This window comes from Rhinoraja longicauda, chromosome 5 (assembly GCF_053455715.1).
Source record: "Rhinoraja longicauda isolate Sanriku21f chromosome 5, sRhiLon1.1, whole genome shotgun sequence".
Lineage (NCBI taxonomy): Eukaryota > Metazoa > Chordata > Chondrichthyes > Rajiformes > Arhynchobatidae > Rhinoraja > Rhinoraja longicauda.
In genome coordinates, this window is record NC_135957.1 from 4,407,720 (window position 1) to 4,429,699 (window position 21,980).

General features: G+C 48.6%; 1 protein-coding gene across 2 annotated transcripts in view; it reads left to right on the forward strand.

The window, feature by feature from the left end:
* The window catches only part of mertka (c-mer proto-oncogene tyrosine kinase a), a 148,878-nt gene that overhangs the window by 104,301 nt on the left and 22,597 nt on the right, over window positions 1–21,980 (forward strand). For both annotated transcript variants that reach the window (XM_078398799.1, XM_078398800.1), the window contains exons 9-15: window positions 2,250–2,400; window positions 6,516–6,675; window positions 9,908–9,996; window positions 12,944–13,039; window positions 15,384–15,464; window positions 16,878–16,970; window positions 20,077–20,198. In XM_078398799.1, the coding sequence (XP_078254925.1) occupies window positions 2,250–2,400; window positions 6,516–6,675; window positions 9,908–9,996; window positions 12,944–13,039; window positions 15,384–15,464; window positions 16,878–16,970; window positions 20,077–20,198 (792 nt within the window). The remainder of the gene's footprint in view (window positions 1–2,249; window positions 2,401–6,515; window positions 6,676–9,907; window positions 9,997–12,943; window positions 13,040–15,383; window positions 15,465–16,877; window positions 16,971–20,076; window positions 20,199–21,980) is intronic.

Below are 21,980 nucleotides of genomic sequence, written 5' to 3' on the forward strand. Positions count from 1 at the left end.
CCAACCCCTTAATAATCTTATACGTTTCGATAAGATCTCCTCTCATCCTTCTAAATTCCAGTGTATACAAACCTAGTCGCTCCAGTCTTTCAACATATGACAGTCCCGCCATTCCGGGAATTAACCTAGTAAACCTACGCTGCACGCCCTCAATAGCAAGAATATCCTTCCTCAAATTTGGAGACCAAAACTGCACACAGTACTCCAGGTGCGGTCTCACTAGGGCCCTGTACGACTGCAGAAGGACCTCTTTGCTCCTATCCTCAATTCCTCTTGTTATGTCAACATTGCATTGGCTTTCTCCACTGCCTGCTGTACCTGCATGCTTCCTCTGGCAGATTGTTCCATACACCCACCACCCTCTGTGTGGGATGATCATGTAGAAATGTCACAGTATAGGTGCTGCTCAGCTTACCATGGGGTTCCGTTCAGAGAAACCCATGATAAACGTTGCTGGCCAAAGCAGACACTAATATCCTGTGTACAGACAGCTGCATACCACACAATGCCATTGAGTCGGGGCATCTTAATGTCAGCTTTAGCCGAGTGAAACAAGTGCTGAGTCAGTGCAGCTGCTCAGCCATCGACCGCACTTGCAAGCTCCCCAGTAGCTGCACCCACGGCGTGATGCTCTCTACACAGCTTTTAGTCTTTAGAGAGACAGGTCCTTCGACCCATCGAGTCTGTGCCCACCAGTGAACACTACACTAACACACTGGGGACAATTTACAATTTTACCAAAGCCAATTAACCTACAAACCTTTGGAGTGTGGGAGGAAACCGGAGCACCCGGAGAAACAGGCCCTTTGGCCCACTGAGTCCGCACACTAACACTATCCTACACACACTAGGGACTGTTTACACTTATACCAAGCCAATTAACCTACAAACCTACACACCGTTGTCTTGTAACTTGAGCCAAGGCGTTGCGAGGAATCTTGGAAACAGGGTTGGAATGGGGGTTGATTTTATAATCTCCCTGCAGACCAAAGCGGGAACACTTGTTAAATGAAGCGTGACATGCATGACTCATTTGTTAACAGTTTGCACACATTTCTGAGTCAGAAGGTTAACAGCTCAAATCTGTCAGGGCTCTTCAGGCAAAGTTTAAATCTGACATTCAGAGGACAATAAGGCATTACCTGCCACGCTTTGTCCTGCCTCTCCTCTCCTCCATCTTTCTCCCCACCTCACCCCCCAACCAGTCCTGACCCTGGGCTGAAGATGTCCTGGTTGGGTTGCTCCTGGGCCTGGCCAAGCTGGCCATCCATGAGTCACGGCGCCAGGTGGAAGAGGGCTCTGCCCGAGCCGGCTGCCTAACCCTTTTCCGGGGATATGTCCATGCCTGGGTGGTGTTGGAGAGGGACTGCGCGCTGCCCACGGGCACCCTGGGGGATTTCCAGGACCGCTGGGCACCGCGGGGAACTGGATGTATCCTGGACACGGAGTGTAAGATAGTTGTATAATAGTTCATTTAGCATATTTGTCTGCCTTGTGTGATCGTGACGGGTTCTGTTTTACTTTTATTGTATTGTAAATACCTTGCCGGAGATGCGATTGTTTTCTGGATCGTATCTCCGGTCACTCTGCGGCCTAACATCATGGAGCTGGCGGCCTTGCTCGAGACTGACTTTGAGCCCCAGCGGGGCGTGGACTTACCATCGGAGCCTGCGATCCCTTGCCTGGGTCAACGCTCCAACCGCGGCCTGCGGACTTTAACATCGAGGAGCTCACAGTCTCGGGTAGAGACCGATGTCGGGAGCTCCGAAAGCCGATTGAGGTTCGACAGGCCCTGACCCGGGATAGATCGCCCGGTGGGGGGAGCTGAGATCCCCCCGATGCAGGAGCTTGATCGCCCCGACGAGGAAGGCCCACCGCCCACTACGGGAGTCAAGATTGTCCCGTCAACGGAAGGCTCGAGGCCCCCGAGGACAAAGAAGGGAAGAGATTGAACTTTTTTTCGCCTTCCATCACAGTGAGGAATGTGGAGGAGTCACTGTGGGGGATGTTCATGGTAACATGGATTTTGTGTGTCCTGTTGCTTTTTACTGTTATGAATGTACGGCAAATGACATTCCTCATATGTTGCAAAACATACTTGGCTAATAAAGTGTGATTGTGATTGTGAAACCAAGGTCAGGTTATTGTCACCTGTACCAATTAAGGTACAGTGAAATTCAAATTCGATTCAATAAGTTTAATTTAATTACGCCCGATACTATTTTAATTTTGTCTTTTGTCCTTTCCAGATTATAAAACGACTTGCACAAGATGGCGGGCAGATTTACACTATTCATGATGTGGCAACTAATGTCAGATACAAGGTGCAAGTGGCTGCCTTCACCAGAACCGGAGTTGGGCCGTACAGCAAACCACAGCACGTGATCATTGCAAGGAATGGTAAGTGCTGCTGTGTGTGGTGTACAATACCAATGTTACCAGTGAGATGGAATTCAGTTGTACGAGAGGATGTAGGTTCAAGGTGAAGGGGAAAAAATGTAATAGGAATCTGAGGGGTAACTTCTTCACACAAAGGGCGGTGGGTTTAGTTTAGTTTAGTTTTAGAGATACAGTGAGGAAACAGGCCCTTTGGCCCACCGGGTCCGCATCGACCAGCGATCCCCGCACATTAACACTATCCTACACCCACTAGGGACAATTTTTACATTTACCAAGCCAATTAACCTACAAACCTGCACGTCTTTGGAGTGTGGAAGGAAACCGAAGATCTCGGAGAAAACCCACGCAGGTCACGGGGAGAACGTACAAACTCCGTACAGACAGCACCCGTAGTCGGGATGGAACCCGGGTCTTCGGCGCAGCATTCACTGTAAGGCAGCAACTCTAACGCTGCGCCACCATGACCACCCTAAACTTTCTCTTCCCCCCCCCCCCCCCGTTTCCTCTCCCCTCCGCCCCCCCTGTGCTCCGTTTGGACTCCCACATAGTTTCCCCTCCAACCCCCTCCCGCCTGGTCCCTTTTCTCTGTCTGCCTTCACAATCCGCGAGTCTTCAAACCTGTCTCACACCACCTCCTTATCTCTGTCCTTTGATCCAACTATCTTCCTATCAAAAACCGCCCTAGCATGTCCACCTATTACCTGCCACGTATGTCCTGCCACACCCCTGGGCGCCACGGTGGCGCAGCGGTAGAGTTGCTGCCACACAGCGCCGGAGACCCTGGTTTGATCCAGACTACGGGTGCTGTCTGTATGGAGTTTGTACGTTCTCCCCGTGACCGCGTGGGTTTTCTCCGGGCGCTCCGTTTTCCTCCCACACTCCAAAGACGTGCAGGTTTGTAGGTTAATTTGCTTTTGTAAATTGTTCCTAGGGTATAGGGTAGGGTAGAACCTCCAGTGTACAGGTGAACGCTTTGACGGCACAGACTCTATGGGCCGAAGGGCCTGTTTCCCAGCTGTATCGCTAAATTAAACTGAATACTAAAGATAGACACAAAATGCTGGAGTAACTCAGCGGGACAGGCAGCATCTCTGGAGAGAAGGAATGGGTGACATTTTGGGTGGAGAACCTTCTTCAGACACTGCACGTAATAATCCATTCTCTACCCCGAACGTCACCTATTCCTCTCCAGAGATAGAAACATAGAAACATAGAAAATAGGTGCAGGAGGAGCCAGCACCGCCATTCATTGTGATCATGGCTGATCGTCCACAATCAGTAACCCGTGCCTGCCTTCTCCCCATACCCCTTGATTCCACTAGCCCCTAGAGCTCTGTCTAACTCCCTTTTAAATTCATCCAGTGAATTGGCCTCCACTGCCCTCTGTGGCAGTGAATTCCACAAATTCACAACTCTCTGGGTGGAAAAGTTTTTTCTCAACTTTTAAATGGCCTCCCCTTTATTTTTAGACTGTGGCCCCTAGTTCTGGACTCCCCCAACATATTGCAAACATATTTCCTACATCTAGCTTGTGCGGTCCTTTTATAATTTTATACGTTTCTGAGAGGGGTCTCTCCTTCTAAATTCCAGTGAATACAAGCCGAGTCTTTCCAATCTTTCCTCATATGACAGTCCCGCCATCCTGGGGATTAACCTCGTGAACCTACGCTGCACTGCCTCAATATTAAGGATGTCCTTCCTCAAAATAGGGACCACAATTGCACACATTACTCCAGATGTGGTCTCACCAGGGCCCTAGACAACTGCAGAAGAACCTCTTTACTCCTATACTGAAATCCTCTTGTTATGAAGGCCAACATGCCATTAGCTTTCTTCACTGCCTGCTGTACCTGCACGCTTACTTTCAGTGACTGGTGTACAAGGACACCCAGGTCTCGCTGCACCTCCCCCTTACCTAACCTGACACCATTGAGATAATAATCTGCCTCCTTGTTTTTGCCGCCAAAGTGGATAACCTCACATTTATCTACATTATACCGCATCTGCCACGCATCTGCCCACTCACTCAACCTGTCCAGGTCACCCTGCAACCTCCTAACATCCTCCTCGCAGCTCACACTGCCACCCAGCTTTGTGTCATCCGCATACTTGCTAATGTTAATTTTAATTCCATCATCCAAATCATTAATATATATTGTAAACAGTTGCGGCCCCAACACCGAGCCTTGCGGCACTCCACTCGCCACTGCCTGCCATTCTGAAAAGGACCCATTTATTCCTACTCTTTGCTTCCTGTCTGCCAACCAATTTTCTATCCATGTCAACACCCTACCCCCAATACCATGTGCTCTAATTTTGCTCACCAACCTCCCGTGTGGGACCTTATTAAAGGCTTTCTGAAAGTCTAAATACACTACATCCACTGGCTCCCCTTCATCCATTTTACTTGTTACATCCTCAAAAAATTCCAGAAGATTAGTCAAGCATGATTTCCCTTTCATAAATCCATGTTGATTTGGACCAATCCTTTTACTGCTATCCACATGCACTGTTATTACCTCTTTAATAATTGACTCCAGCATCTTCCCCACCACCAATGTCAGGCTAACTGGTCTGTAATTCCCCGTTTTCTCTCTCGCTCCTTTCTTGAAAAGTGGGATAACATTAGCTCCAATCCACAGGAACTGATCCTGAATCTATTGAACATTGGAAAATGATCACCAATGCGTCCACGATTTCGAGAGCCACCTCCTTGAGTACCCTGGGATGCAGACCATCAGGCCCTGGGGATTTATCAGCCTTCAGTCCCATCAGTCTAACTAATACTATTTCTCGCCTAATGCAAATTTCTTTCAGTTCCTCTGTCTCCCTAGATCCTCTGTCCTCTGACAGACCCTCTGTCTCCCGAGACCCTCTGCCCTCTGACAGACCCTCTGTCTCCCTAGACCCTCTGCCCTCTGACAGACCCTCTGTCTCCCTAGACCCTCTGTCCTCTGACAGACACGCTGTCTGACCCGCTGAGTTAAGTCAGCTTTTGGTGTCTATCTTCGTAATACTCCAAACAGGACTCTACAAAGCTGCATCACTTGCCAAATGAGCATCACTTGCTGAATACCACTCTTCCGTTATAGATGAGGCTCTCACTAGGGTCTCTTCTACATCCCGCAGCTCCGCTCTTGCTCCCCCTCCCCCCACTCACAACAAGGACAGAATCCCCCTCGTTCTCACCTTCCACCCCACCAGCCAGCGGATCCAACAAATCATCCGCCAACGTTTCCGTCACCTACAACGGGACCCCACCACTGGCCACATCTTCCCATCCCCTCCCCTTTCTGCATTCCGCAAAGACCGTTCCCTCCGTAACTCCCTGGTCCACTCGTCCCTTCCCACCCAAACCACCCCAACCCCGGGCACTTTCCCCTGCAACCGCACGAGATGCAACACCTGTCCCTTTACCTCCCCCCTCGACTCCATCCAAGGACCCAAACAGTCTTTCCAGGTGAGACAGAGGTTCACCTGCACCTCCTCCAACCTCATCTATTGTATCCGCTGCTCTAGATCTCAACTTCTCTACATCGGCGAGACCAAATGCAGGCTCGGCGATCGCTTCCCTCAACACCTTCGCTCAGTCCGCCTTAACGAACCTGATCTCCCGGTGACTGAGCACTTCAACTCCCCCTCCCACTCCCAGTCTGACCTTTCTGTCATGGGCCTCCTCCAGTGCCATAGTGAGGCCCACCGGAAATTGGAGGAACAGCATCTCATATTTCGCTTGGGCAGTTTGCAGCCCGGTGGTATGAACATTGACTTCTCCAACTTTAGATAGTTCCTCTGTCCCTCTCTTCCCCTCCCCCTTCCCAGATCTCCCTCTATCTTCCTGTCTCCACCTATATCCTTCCTTTGTCCCGCCCCCCTGACATCAGTCTGAAGAAGGGTCTCGTCCCGAAACATCGTCCATTCCTTCTCTCCTGAGATGCTGCCTGACCTGCTGAGTTACTCCAACATTTTGTGAATAAATACCGTTGATTTGTACCGGTATCTGCAGTTATTTTCTAACATCACTTGCTGAATGAACTCTCCCCTTGTGGGATAGTGGTAGGTGAACAATCCGTATTGAATGCAGAGCTGATTTGCTCCGTTGTGTTTGATTGTAGATGACGTCCTGCCATTCTCCACTGCCTCAGCTGCCGGTGATCGTAAAGCTGACCATTCACTGACGGTCCTGATTGGAATCATTTGCATCAGTGGCATAATTATCGTAGCCATAATCTTGTACGCAGCGTTCAAAAGACGAGTGAAGGAGACACGCTTTGGGTTGGTATCTTTGGTTAAACGCGCCATTTATTCTGCTTAAGTTCTTTTCTGAAAATTGCCTGTGATGGAGAGAGTTTAATTACTTGTAAGAAATCCAAGTTCGGTAAAAATTGTCGTCACAAGGAACTGCAGAGGCCCGTGTACAAAAAAAAGACACAATGTGCTGGAGTAACTTGGCAGTAACTGGTAGGGCGGCACAATGGCGCAGCGGTAGAGTTGCTGCCTCACAGCGCCAGAGACCCGAGTTTGATCCTAACTATCGGTGCTGTCTGTACAGAGTCTGCACGTTCTCCCTGTGAGTTTCTCCGGGTGCTCCGGTTTCCTCCCATACTATAAAGACGTGCGGGTTTGTAGCTTAATTCGGCTTTGGCAAAAATAGTAAATTGTAGGGCCTGTTTCCACGCTGTATCTCTAAACTAAACTCAGCGGGTCAGGCAGCATCTCTGGAGAACATGGATACGTTACATTTCGAGTCGGGACCCTTCTTCATATAGATCATTTTGAAGAGGTGTCCCGACCCGAAACGTCACCCATCCATGTTCTCAGATTTGCAGGTTAATTGGTCTCTAAATTGAATGAAGGAATGAATGAATGAATGAATGAATGAATGAATGAATGAATGAATGAATGAATGAATACTTTATGTCACATGTGGCAAGTCGCAGTGAAATTCTTTGATTGCATGTCCAAGGTATGCAAATAGTCGCCACGTAAAGGGCGCCGACAAAGTTACAATGTATTCCCCGCCACGTCCCCATTTTGGTTCAGAGATACAGCGCGGAAACAGGCCCTTTCGGCCCACCAGGTCCGCGCCGACCAGCGATCCCCGCACACTAACACTATCCTACACCCACTACGGACAATTTTTACATTTACCAAACCAATTAACCTACAAACCTGCACGTCTTTGGAGTGTGGGAGGAAACTGAAGATCTCAGAGAAAACCCACGCAGGTCACGGGGAGAACGTACAAACTCCGTACAGACAGCACCCGTAGTCGGGATGGAACCCGGGTCTCCGGCGCTGCATTCGCTGTGAGGCAGCAACTATCGCTGTTCCACCCTAGTGTGTACGTTAGAACTGGTGTACAGGTGATTGCTGGGCAGTGTGGACTCGGTGGGCTGAAGGGCCTGTTTCCATGCTGTATCTAAACTGAATGAAACAAAACTAAAGAGATTACAACAAAGGCCTTCTGCTGCAAATATTGTGCTTGGTTATAGAAACATAGAAACATAGAAAATAGGTGCAGGAGGAGGAGGCCATTTAGGCCTTTCGAGCCAGCACCGCCATTCATTGTGATCACGGCTGATCGTCCACAATCAGTAACCCGTGCCTGCCTTCTCCCCATATCCCTTGATTCCACTAGCCCCATGACTCTATCCAACATCTTGTGCTGCAGAAAGGGCTTCTAGCAGGATAGCCTGATCAGGATTTCCTTCCATTTTGATATTCGGTTACGCCTTCTGACTTTTAGGAATTTCTACTTTGAGTTGAACTGCAAGAGCAAACCCAACTTGTTTTCCTCTGGAATATCAGGTTAACCCATGAGCTGCCACCAAGTGCAGGGAGCGTCCCGTCTCTGCTGTCACCCATCACACGGACAGACAGTGCAATGCCAGAACTGTTTGGCTGTTGATTGTAAGGTACAAATTAGACAACAGAATAGCTCTCGTTCACAGGAGCAGAATTAGGCCATTCGGCCCGTCAAGTCTACTCCGCCATTCAATCATGGCTGATCTATCTCTCCTTCCTAACCCCATTCTCCAGCCTTCTCCCCATAACCTTTGACACTCGTACTAATCAAGATCCCATCTATCGTCGCTGTAAAAATATCCACTGACTTGGCCTCCACACCCGTCTGTGGCAATGAATTCCACAGATTCACCACCCTCTGCCTACAGAAATTATTCCTCGTCTCCCTTCGAGAGGTACGTCCTTTTATCCTGAGGTTGTGCCCTGTGGTCAATGCGACCCCTCCAACTCAGCAGCTGATTGTAAAACACACCAGAGCAACTTAGACCAGATTTATTCAACACTGCCACATTAGCTCACAGAAAGATAGAGCACAGTGAGATACTGCAACAATGCCCAGCACCAGCGTGAGGAACTGAGCCCCAGACTCCAGATTGGCATGTTACCACCCGTGGGACACCGTGTCCGCGCCAACCAGCAATCACCCCATGCGCTAGCACTCTCTTATACGCTTTTAGCAATTTTACCAAGCCAATTCACCTACAAACCTGTACGTCTTTGGAGTGTGGGAGGAAATCGAAGATCTCGGAGAAAACCCACGCAGGTCACGGGGAGAACGTACAAACTCCGTACAGACAGCACCCGTAGTCGGGATGGAACCCGGGTCTCTGGTGCTGCATTAGCTGTAAGGCGGCAACTCTACCGCTGTGCCACCATGCGTTTATCGGTTTCTGGTTAAACCACCCCATCTCCCCTTTCTCACGTCCCTAGTTAAATTTGGAAAGGTAGGTACAAATTGATTCTCCTCCAGCAGCTAGAAACATAGAAACATAGAAACATTGAAAATCGGTGCAGGAGGAGGCCATTTGGCCCTTCGTGCCAGCACCGCCATTCATTGTGATCATGGCTGATCGTCCACAATCAGTAACCCGTGCCTGCCTTCTCCCCAGATCCCTTGATTCCACTAGCCCCCAGAGCTCTATCTAACTCTGTTAAATTCATCCAGTGATTTGGCCTCCACTGCCCTCTGTGGCAGAGAATTCCACAGATTCACAACTCTCTGGGTGAAAAGGTTTCTTCTCACCTCAGTTTTAAATTGCCTCCCCTTTATTCTAAGACTGTGGCCCCTGGTTCTGGACTCCCCCAACATTGGGAACATTTTTCCTGCATCTAGCTTGTCCAGTTCCTTTATAATTTTATACGTCTCTATAAGATCCCCTCTCATCCTTCTAAACTCCAGTGAATACAAGCCCAGTCTTTCTAATCTTTCCTCATATGGCAGTCCAGCCATCCCGGGGATTAACCTGGTGAACCTACGCTGCACTGCCCCAATAGCAAGGACGTCCTTCCTCAAATTAGGAGACCAAAACTGCACACAATCCTCCAGATGTGGGCTCACCAGGGCCCTGTACAACTGCAGAAGGACCTCTTTACTCCTGTACTCAAATCCTCTTGTTTTGGGTTGCATTAACTATGTAACACTGTGCGTTTGATAGTGTTATTTTTTCAGTTGATATATTGTGTTTTGTTGCTCATGAAGGAATGTATTCAGTGATGGAGATGACACAGAGCCGACTGTCCATTTCACCGTGAAGAAAACCTATCAACGACGGACGGTGGACTTAACACGTAAGATCTATATTTCCCATTTTGAATAGAGTTATGTGGCTGTAAAACAGACAGGGGCCTCTCAGCTCCGTAAACGTGCGGCATCACAGCTAAATAAAGGGCGGCACAACGGTGGCACAGCGGTAGAGTTGCTGCCCCACAGTGCCAGAGACCCGGGCGGGTTCCATCCTGACATTGTGCGCACTTTATAGACAATAGAAAATAGGTGCAGGAGGAGGCCATTTGGCCCTTCGAGCCAGCACCGCCATTCAATGTGATCATGGCTGATCATTCTCAATCAGTACCCCGTTCCTGCCTTCTCCCCATACCCCCTGACTCCGCTATCATTAAGAGCTCTATCTAGCTCTCTCTTGAATGCATTCAGAGAATTGGCCTCCACTGCCTTCTGAGGCAGAGAATTCCACAGATTCACAACTCTCTGACTGAAAAAGTTTTTCCTCATCTCCGTTCTAAATGGCCTACCCCTTATTCTTAAACTATGGCCCCTGGTTCAGGACTCCCCCAACATTGGGAACATGTTTCCTGCCTCTAACGTGTCAAACCCCTTAATAATCTTATATGTTTCGATAAGATCCCCTCTCATCCTTCTAAATTCCAGTGTATATAAGCCCAGTCGCTCCAGTCTTTCAACATATGATAGTCCCGCCATTCCGGGAATTAACCTAGTAAACCTACGCTGCACACCCTCAATAGCAAGAATATCCTTCCTCAAATTTGGAGACCAAAACTGCACACAGTACTCCAGGTGTGGTCTCACTAGGGCCCTATATAACTGCAGAAGGACTTCTTTGCTCCTGTATTCAAATCCTCTTGTTATGAAGGCCAACATGCCATTGGCTTTCTTCACTGCCTGCTGTACCTGCATGCTTCCTTTCAGTGACTGAGGCACTAGGACACCCAGATCTCGATGTACGTCCCCTTTTCCTAACTTGACACCATTCAGATAATAACCTGCCTTCCTATTCTTACCACCAAAGTGGATAACCTCACACTTATCCACATTAAACTGCATCTGCCATGCATCCGCCCACTCACACAACCTGTCCAAGTCACTCTGCAACCTCATAGCATCTTCCTCACAGTTCACACTACCACCCATCTTTGTATCATCTGCGAATTTGCTAATGATACTTTTAATCCCTTCATCCAAGTCATTAATGTATATTGTAAATAGCTGCGGTCCCAGCACCGAGCCTTGCGGTACCCCACTAGTCACTGCCTGCCATTCTGAAAGGGACCCATTTATCCCCACTCTTTGCTTTCTGTCTGCCAACCAATTTTCTATCCATGTCAGTACACTACCCCCAATACCATGTGCTCTAATTTTGCCCACTAATCTCCTATGTGACAATAGACAATAGGTGCAGGAGGAGGCCATTCGGCCCTTCGAGCCAGCACCGCCATTCAATGTGATCATGGCTGATCAAAGTGGATAACCCAAAGTGGACCTTGTCGAAGGCTTTCTGAAAGTCGAGGTACACCACATCCACCGGCTCTCCCCTGTCAATTTTCCTAGTTACATCCTCAAAAAATTCCAGAAGATTAGTCAAGCATGATTACCACTTCGTAAATCCATGCTGACTTGGAACGATCCTGTTACTACTATCCAAATGCTCCGCAATTTCATCTTTTATAATTGACTCCAGCATCTTCCCCACCACTGATGTCAGACTAACTGGTCTATAATTTCCTGTTTTCTCTCTCCCTCCTTTCTTAAAATGTGGGACAACATTAGCTACCCTCCAATCCACAGGAACTGATCCTGAATCTATAGAACATTGGAAAATGATCACCAATGCGTCCACAATTTTTAGCGCCACCTCCTTAAGTACTCTGGGATGCAGACCATCAGGCCCTGGGGATTTATCAGCCTTCAGTCCCATCAGTCTACCCTCCACCATTTCCTGCCTAATGTGGATTTCCTTCATTTCCTCCGTCACCCTAGGATCTCTGGCCATTAGAACATCTGGGAGATTGCTTGTATCTGCCTTAGTGAAGACAGGTCCAAAGTACCGGTTCAACTCGTCTGCCATTTCCTTGTTCCCCATAATAAATTCTCCCGCTTCTGTCTTCAAGGGACCCACATTTGCCTTGACTATTTTTTTCCTCTTTACATACCTAAAAAAGCTTTTACTATCCTCCTTTATATTATTGGCTAGTTTACCCTCGTACCTCATCTTTTCTCCCAATATTGCCTTCTTAGTTTGCGTGGAGTTTGCATGTTCTCCCCGTGACCGGGTGGGTTTCCTCCGGGAGCTCCGGTTTCCTCCCACATCCCAAAGATGTACAGGATCCTGATAACGAGAGGATTTGAGTACAGGAGTAACGAGGTCCTTCTGCAGTTGTACTGGGCCCTGGTGAGACCACATCCGCAACTATTTACAATATATGTCAATGATTTGGAATTAGAATTAACACTAGCAAGTATGCGGATGACACAAAGCTGGGTGGCAGTGTGAACTGCGAAGAGAATGTTAGGAGGTTGCAGGGTGACCTGGACAGGTTGAGTGAGTGGGCAGATGCATGGCAGATGCAGTATAATGTAGATAAATGAGGTTATCCACTTTGGCGGCTAAAACAAGGAGGCAGATTATTATGTCAATGGTGTCAGATTAGATAAAGGGGAAGTGCAGCGAGACCTGGGTGTCCTTGTACACCAGTCACTGAAAGTAAGCGTGCAGGTACAGCAGGCAGTGAAGAAAGCTAATGGCATGTTGGCCTTCATAATGAGAGGATTTGAGTATAGGAGTAAAGAGGTGATGGGTCCCTGGTCAGCGGTGTTGCTTGCCGGGACTCTCCCTCTGCGCTGCTGAAAGGGGGGGGAACGCGGGTAGATTTGGGTCCTCACATGGAGAAGGTCTCCAGGGAGCCGGCAGTTCATCGTGGCCCGTCTCGACATGATACGATTCAATGTGGTGGGCTCCAACATCAACACTTCTTCCCGCAGTGGATCACCTGGGAATCCGCGACGAGCTGAAAGACAAGCTGCAGGATGTGATGACCGACAGGAAGCTGCTCACTCTGGGCAAGGTTCTGGGAGAAGGTGAGCAAAGAAGCCAAGATGGCAAACGTGTGTCCCGCCACACGCACGCACACACACACACACACACACACACGCACACACCGGCACACACACACACACACACACCGGCACACACCGGCACACACACACACACACACCGGCACACACACACACACACACACACACACACACACACACACACACACACACACACACACACACACACACACACACACACACACACACACATTGGGACACACACACGCACACACACACACACACACACACACACACACACACACACACACTCACACGCACACACACACACTCACACGCACACACACACACACACACACACACTCACACGCTCACACGCACACACACACACACACACACACACACACTCACACGCACACACACACACACACACACTGGGACACACACACGCACACACACACACACACACATACACACACACACACGCACACACACGCACACACACACACACACACACACACACGCACACTCACACAGTGACGCACGCACACACACACCGGGACACACACACCCGCACACACTGGGACACACACACACACGCACACTCACACCGGGACACACACTCACACACTCACTCACTCATTCACTCACTCACTCTCACTCACTCTCACACACTGACGCATGCACACACACACATTGGGACACACGCACACTCATACATGCACACACACACACTGGGACACACACACTCACACACACACACACACACACTCACACCGGGACACACACACACGCTCACACACTGATGCACTCACACACACACACTGGGACACACATACATGCACACTCACACGCATGCACACACTCACACTGCAACACACACACACGCACACTCACATACACACGCATGCACACTCACTCTGGGACACACACTCACACTGGGACACACACACTGACGTACACACTCACACCGGGAAGCACTCACTCACACACACACGCACGCACACTCACACCGGGCCACACACACTGACGTATGCTCACACTGGGACACACGCACTGAAGCACACACACTCACACTGGGACACACTCAAACTCACACCGGGACACACTCACTGAAGGGCACACATACACACATGAAGCACACTGAAACACACACACACTGGGACCGACACACACTGAAGCACACACACACACTAGATGTACACGCATGCATGCACAGAAACGCGCACAGAGCTAGTCAGCGTATGAAGAGGTGGGTATCTCCCCGATTGCCACATGCACCATCCCAGCACCTGGCACCTTGCACTGTTCACCTCTGTCCTCTGCCAGAAACCTTGCGTGTTGCCAGCTTCAGAACTGAAGACTGCACTGCCATGACATGCCAGGAACTGGTGCTTGTGCATCCACTGATGCTGGTCTTGCTGTGGCATTACCAGTGCCAGTGGTCATCCCAAAGCATGTCAAATAACAAAGCTGGCACCAGAGCAACTTCTGTACTGAGAGAGAACATCTAGGGCGCCACGGTGATGCAGCGGTAGAGTTGCTGCCTTTCAGCGAATGCAGCGCCGGAGACCCGGGTTCCATCCCGACTACGGGTGCTGTCTGTACGGAGTTTGTACGTTCTCCCCGTGACCTGCGTGGGTTTTCTCCGAGATCTTCGGTTTCCTCCCACACTCCAAAGATGTGCAGATTTGTAGGTTAATTGGCTTGGTAAATGTATCCTTCCCAACCCCATTCTCCTGCCTTTTCCCCATAACCTCTGGCACCCGCACTAATCAAGAATCTATCTATCTCTGCCTTAAAAATATCCATTGAAAGAATTCTGCAGGTTCACCACCCTCTGATTAAATAAATTTCTCCTCATCTCCATTCTAAAGGAACGTCCTTTAATTCTGAGGCTGTGACCTCTGGTCCTGGACTCTCCCACCAGTGGAAACATCCTCTCCACATCCACTCTATCCGGGCCTTTCACTATTCTGTACGTTTCAATGAGGTCCCCCCTCATCATTCTAAACTCCAGCGAGTACAGGCCCAGTGCCGACAAACGCTCATCATAGGTTAACCTGCTAATTCCTGGGATCATTGTTGTAAACCTCCTCTGGACCCTCTCCAGAGCCAGCACATCCTTCCTCAGATATGGGGCCCAAAATTGCTGACGATATTCCAAATGTGGCCTAACCAGCGCCTTATAGAGCCTCAGCATTACAAACCTGGTTTTGTACAGAAGACCTCTTGAAATAAAAGTTAGTATGTGTACAGTTGGGTTTATTTTGCTCTGAACTTTGTGTTGGCAATATACTGCACTCCGTTTCGCACTGTACATGAAGCCAGCCAGCTATCTGATCTATACATTCTTATTTTGTTACAGGGGAATTCGGCTCTGTCATGGAGGGACATCTTAAACAGGCTGATGGCAGCAGTCAGAAAGTTGCTGTCAAAACGATGAAGTGTAAGGCTACCTTTGTCTTGTAATTAGTCGGACTGATATTTGAACTAGTGTTGTGCTTCTTCATTTATTAATTTTATTTGGTTTATCATATATAATGCGCATACTGCGTTGATGGGCCTGTTCAGCTGCTGCAAATAGCTGAGCAGCGGTAGAGTTGCTGCCTTACAGCGAATGCAGCGCCAGAGACCCGGGTTCCATCCCGACTACGGGCGCCGTCTGTACGGGGTTTGTACGTTCTCCCCGTGACCTGCGTGGGTTTTCTCCGAGATCTTCGGTTTCCTCCCACACTCCAAAGACGTGCAGGTTTGTAGGTTAATTGACTGGGCAAATGTAAAAATTGTCCCTAGTGTGTGTAGGATAGTGTTCGTGTGCGGGGATCGCTGGTCGGCGCGGACCCGGTGGGCCGAAGGGCCTGTTTCCGTGCTGTATCTCTCAACTAAACTAAACTAAACTAAAAAGTAAGAATTTCAGTGTTTCGTTGTTGGCACGGTTGTGCAGTGGTAGAGTTGCTGCCTTACAGCGCCAGAGACCCGGGTTTGATCCTGACTATGGGTGCTGTCTGTGTGGAGTTTGTCCATTCTCCCCGTGACCTGCGTGGGTTTTCTCCAGGCGCTCCGGTTTCCTCCCACACTCCAAGGATGCACAGGTTTGTAGGTTAATTGGATTGGTATAAATGTAAATTGCCTTTAGTGTGTGTAGGATAGTGTTAATGTGCGGGGATCGCTGGGTGGTGCGGACTCGATGGGCCGAAGAGCCTGTTTCTACACTGTATCTCTAAACTAAACCCAAATATGACAATTATACACTCCTGACTAATTATCTGCATTGAATGCAATGCCCGTGACACTGAAGTATTTAAGTTATTTCGCAGTTGCACTCCCTCAATAGCAACAATGTCCTTCCTCAAATTTGGAGACCAAAGGTGCAGTCTCACTAGGGCCCTGTACAACTGCAGAAGGACCTCTTTGCTCCTATACTCAACTCCTCTTGTTATGAAAGCCAACATGCCATTAGCTTTCTTCAATGCATGCTTACTTTCCGTGACTGATGAACAAGGACACCCAGGTCTCGTTGCACTCCCCCTTTGAACACTCCACAATGATGAATAGTTATTAAGCAGTTCAGGTTTCATGTATTGTGATTACAGACGGGGAGCTATTACCCGAGAGATAACAACTCAACTGAGAGACAGACATTGTATTGTCCTCATCATTGAAGCCAGTCCAAGTACTTTATTGTTCCAGCAGTGACATTGAGATTCTATGAAGAGTTACAGGAAAATAATTCAATGTTAGCTGTTTGTTCATTTTAGTTTTGCTGGATGGGAAATTTAGCAGGGGCATTTTTATGAAACATTCTTCATTGTATAATCTGAGGTTATACTTGATATTTGGGTGTTTTGTTTTGTTCCAGTGGATGACTTCTCACTGAGGGAGATTGAAGAATTCTTGGGTGAAGCAGCCTGCATGAAAGATTTTGATCATCCAAATGTCATTAAACTACTAGGTACGATACATACATATGTATATATTTAATGTATATAGGTGTGCAATCTTCACCTGATCTCTAAACTGAACTAGAAAACATTACAAATGCTCAGCAGGTCTAACATTAGTGAAAAGAAAAACAAACGTTAACATGTGTAGGAAACTGCAGATGCTGGTCTAAATCAAAGGTGGATACAAAATGCAGGGGTACCTCAGCGGGTCAGGCAGCATCTCTGGAGAGAAGGAATGGGTGGCGTTTCGGGTCTAGACCCTTCTTCAGACTGATGTCAGGGGAGGGGACGAGACAAAGATAGAATGTAGTCGGAGACTGGAAGACTAGTGGGAGAACTGGGAATAGGAGGGGATAGAGAGAGAAAGCAGGGACTATCTGAAGTTAGAGAAGTTAATGTTCATACCGCTGGGGTGTAAACTGCCCAAGCGAAATATGAGGTGCTGTTCCTCCAATTTACACTGGGCCTCAGCCCTCTACAAGACATCTGCAGACCCACGGGTAGACGACCCTATGGAGAGGACAGTCACACTCGCTCACAGGGACCGCCGATGATGAGAGGCCGTACCTTGAAGCTTCGCACTACCTTTCCAAAGCTGCTGGAATGGAGGGAACGCCCTGAGCTGATCCCACACTGGTGCTAGGAATGTACTAGGAATCAGGAAAAGCTTTTTCAGTCAGATAGTTGTGACTCTGTGGAATTCTCTTCCTCAGAAGGCAGTGGAGGCCAATTCTCTGGATGCTTTCAAGACAGAGCTAGATAGAGCTCTTAAGGATAGCGGAGTCAGGGGGTATGGGGAGAGGGCAGGAACGGGGTACTGATTGAGAATGAGCAGCCATGATCACAGTGAATGGCGGTGCTGGCTCGAAGGGCCAAATGGCCTCCTCCTGCACCTATTGTCTATTGTCCACCCCTGCAGTCTGGACTGTAGAGATACAGCGTGCAAATGGGCCCTTTGCCCATCGAGCCCGCACCAATCAGCGACCACTATCCTACACAGTAGGGATCATTTACAATTTACAGAAGCCAATTAACCTGCAAACCCACACATCTTTGGAGTGTGGGGAGAAACCAGAGCACCCGGAGAAAACCCACGCAATCACGGAGGCACTTCATTGAAGGGCTGCTTGTAGAGCCTCTGCCACACAGCACCAGTGAGCCCGAGCTCAATCCCGGCCTCAGGTGCTGTTTGTATGCAGGTTGCACCTTCTCCCTGTGACCGTGTGGGTTCCCACCAGCTGTTCTGGTTTCCTCCCACATCCCAAAGACAAGACGTGCGGGTGTGCAGGCTGACACTAAAAGCTGCAGTAACTCAGCGGGTCAGGCAGCATCTCTGGATAGAACGAATGGGTGACGTTTCGGGTCGAGACCCTTGTTCAGAAATGTCACCCATTCCTTCCCTCCAGAGATGCTGCCTGTCCCGCTGAGCGACTCCAGTATTTTAGACAATAGACTATAGGTGCAGGAGGAGGCCATTCGGCCCTTCGAGCCAGTACCACCATTCACTGTGATCATGGCTGATCATTCTCAATCAGTACCCCGTTCCTGCCTTCTCCCCATACCCCCTGACTCCGCTATCATTAAGAGCTCTATCTAGCTCTCTCTTGAATGCATTCAGAGATTAAGCCTCCACTGCCCTCTGAGGCAGAGAATTCCACAGATTCACAACTCTCTGACTGAAAAAGTTTTTCCTCATCTCCGTTCTAAATGGCCCACCCCTTATTCGTAAACTGTGGCCCCTGGTTCTGGACTCCCCCAACATTGGGAACATGTTTCCTGCCTCTAGCGTGTCCAATCCCTTAATAATCTTAGAGTACAGTCTTAGAATAAAGGGGAGGCCATTTAAAACTGAGGTGAGAAGAATCTTTTTCACCCAGAGAGTTGTGAATTTGTGGAATTCTCTGCCACAGAGGGCAGTGGAAACGAATTCACTGGATGAATTTAAAAGAGAGTTAGATAGAGCTCTAGGGGCTAGTGGAATCAAGAGATATGGGGAGAAGGCAGGCACGGGTTACTGATTGGGGACGATCAGCCATGATCACAATGAATGGCGGTGCTGGCTCGAAGGGCCGAATGGCCTCCTCCTGCACCTATTTGTTATGTTTCTATGTCTCTATGTTTCTATGTAATCTTATATGTTTCAATAAGATTCCCTCTCATCCTTCTAAATTCCAGTGTATACAAGCCTAGTCGCTTCAGTCTTTCAACATACGACAGTCCCGCCATTCCGGGAATTAACCTAGTGAACCTACGCTGCATGCCCTCAATAGCAAGAATATCCTTCCTTAAATTTGGAGACCAAAACTGCACACAGTACTCCAGGTGTGGTCTCACTTGGGCCCTGTACAACTGTAGAAGGACCTCTTTGCTCCTATACTCAACTCCTCTTGTCATGAAGGCCAACATTCCATTGGCTTTTTTCACTGCCTGCTGTACCTGCATGCTTCCTTTCAGTGACTGATGCACTAGGACACCCAGATCTCTTTGTACATCCCCTTTTCCTAACTTGACACCATTCAGATAATAATCTGCCTTCCTGTTCTTTCCACCAAAGTGGATAACCTCACATTTAACTGCATCTGCCATGCATCCGCCCACTCACACAACCTGTCCAAGTCACCCTGCAACCTCATAGCATCTTCCTCACAGTTCACACTACCACCCAGCTTTGTGTCATCTGCAAATTTGCTAATGTTACTCTTAATCCCTTCATCCAAGTCATTAATGTATATTGTAAATAGCTGCGGTCCCAGCACAGAGCCTTGCGGTACCCCACTAGTCACTGCCTGCCATTCTGAAAGGGACCCGTTAATCCCTACTCTTTGTTTCTTGTCTGCCAACCAATTTTCTACCCATGTCAGTACCCTTTTGCAGCCTATTTTCGGTGTAAACCAGCATCTGCAGTTCCATCCTACACATGTGTGTAGGTTAATTGCTTAATTTGTAGGGAGTGTTTGCAAAATTGGGGTCACCGAGAGGTAGCATGAAGGGGTGATGGACTCGGTGGGCCGAAGGGCTTGTTTCCATGCTGCATCCTGAGGAATCTTGAGGAATTGAGCTGAAGTGGTAGTGGGGTGTGTAAGGCTTCACAACAAGCGTTTGATTTTTCTTTAGGTGTCTGTTTGGAACTGGGCATCAGGCAACAGATGGCAAAGCCCATGGTTATCCTTCCCTTCATGAAATATGGCGACTTACACAGCTTCCTGCTGCGCTCCAGGCTCAAAACCAATCCAGAGGTAGGTGGAGAACGTGACCGACTAATGCGCTGGTATTCAGGACACTCTTTACATGCCTCTCTACGGTTAATTAAAGCACATTGCCCACAGACGCAAAATGCTGGAGTAACTCAGTGGGACAGGCAGCATCTCTGGAGAGAAGGAGTGGGTGACGTTTCGAGTCGAGACCCTTCTTCAGACCCGAAACGTTACCCATTCCTCTCCAGAAATGCTGCCTGTCTCGCTGAGTTACTCCAGCATTTTCATAAGTGATAGGAGTAGAATTAGGCCATTCGGCCCATCGAGTCTACTCCGTCATTCAATCATGGCTGATCTATCTCCCCTCCTAACCCCATTCTCCTGCCTTCTCCCCGTAACATCTGACACCCGCACTAATCAAGAATCTATCGATCTCTGCCTTAAATATATTCACTGCCTCCACAGCCCTCTGTGGCAAAGAATTCCACAGATTCACTACTCTCTGACTAAAGAAATTCTTCCTCATCTCCTATGTGATAGGAGCTGAATTAGGCCATTCGGCCCATCGTCTACTCCGCCATTACAACCTGGCTGATCTATATCCTTCCCAACCCCCCCCCATTCTCCTGCCTTCTCCCTATAACCCCTGACACCCATACTAATCAAGAATCTATTTATCTCTGCCTTAAATATATCCATTGAAAGAATTCCACAGATTCACCACCCTCTGACTGAAGAAATTTCTCCTCATCTCCATTCTAAAAGAACGTGCTTTAATTCTGAGGCTGTGACCTCTGGTCCTAGACTCTCCCACTAGTGGAAACATCCTCTCCACATCCACTCTATCCGGGCCTTTCACTATGCCGTACATTTCAGTGAGGTGCCCCCCTCATCCTTCTAAACTCCAGTGAGTACAGGCCCAGTGCCGACAAACGCTCATCATATGTTAACCCACTCATTCCCGGGATAAACATTTCACTGTATTAGCTAAACTATTCCTTCCTCCTTACTATCCCTGTCGTTTCAATCTTGGCTGTTGCCCTGTTGTTAACAGCCTGTCACCACTCTGGATAGAAGGAATGGGTGACATTTCGGGTCCAGACCCTTCTTCAGACAGTGACCCGAAACGTCACCCATTCCTTCTCCCCAGAGCTGCTGCCTGTCCCGCTGAGTTACTCCAACATTTTGTGCCTGTATTCGGTGTAAACCAGCATCTGCAGTTCATAGAAAATAGGTGCAGGAGTAGGCCATTCGGCCCTTTGAGCCAGCACCCCCATTCAATATGATCATGGCTGATCATCCAGAATCAGTACTCTGTTCCAGCTTTTTCACCATATCCCTTGATTCCATTAGCCCTAAGAGCTAAATCTAACTCTCTCTTGAAAACATCCAGTGAATTGGCCAAATACCAGTGAATACAAGCTCAGTCGACCCATTCTTTCATCATATGACAGTCCCGCCATCCTGGGAATTAACCTGGTGAACCTACGCTGCACTCCCTCAATAGCAGAAATGTCCTTCCTCAAATTAGGAGACCAAAACTGCACACAATACTCCAGGTGTGGTCTCACCAGAGCCCTGTACAACTGCAGTAGGACCTCCTTGCTTCTAAACTCAAATCCTCTCGCAATGAAGGTCAACATGCCATTTGCTTTCCTCTTTGCCCGCTGTACCTGCATGCTTACTTTCAGTGACTGATGTACAAGCACACCCAGGTCTCGTTGCACCTCCCCTTTTCCTAATCTGACACCATTCAGATAATAATCTGCCTTCCTGTTCTTGCCACCAAAGTGGATAACCTCACATTTATCCACATTATACTGC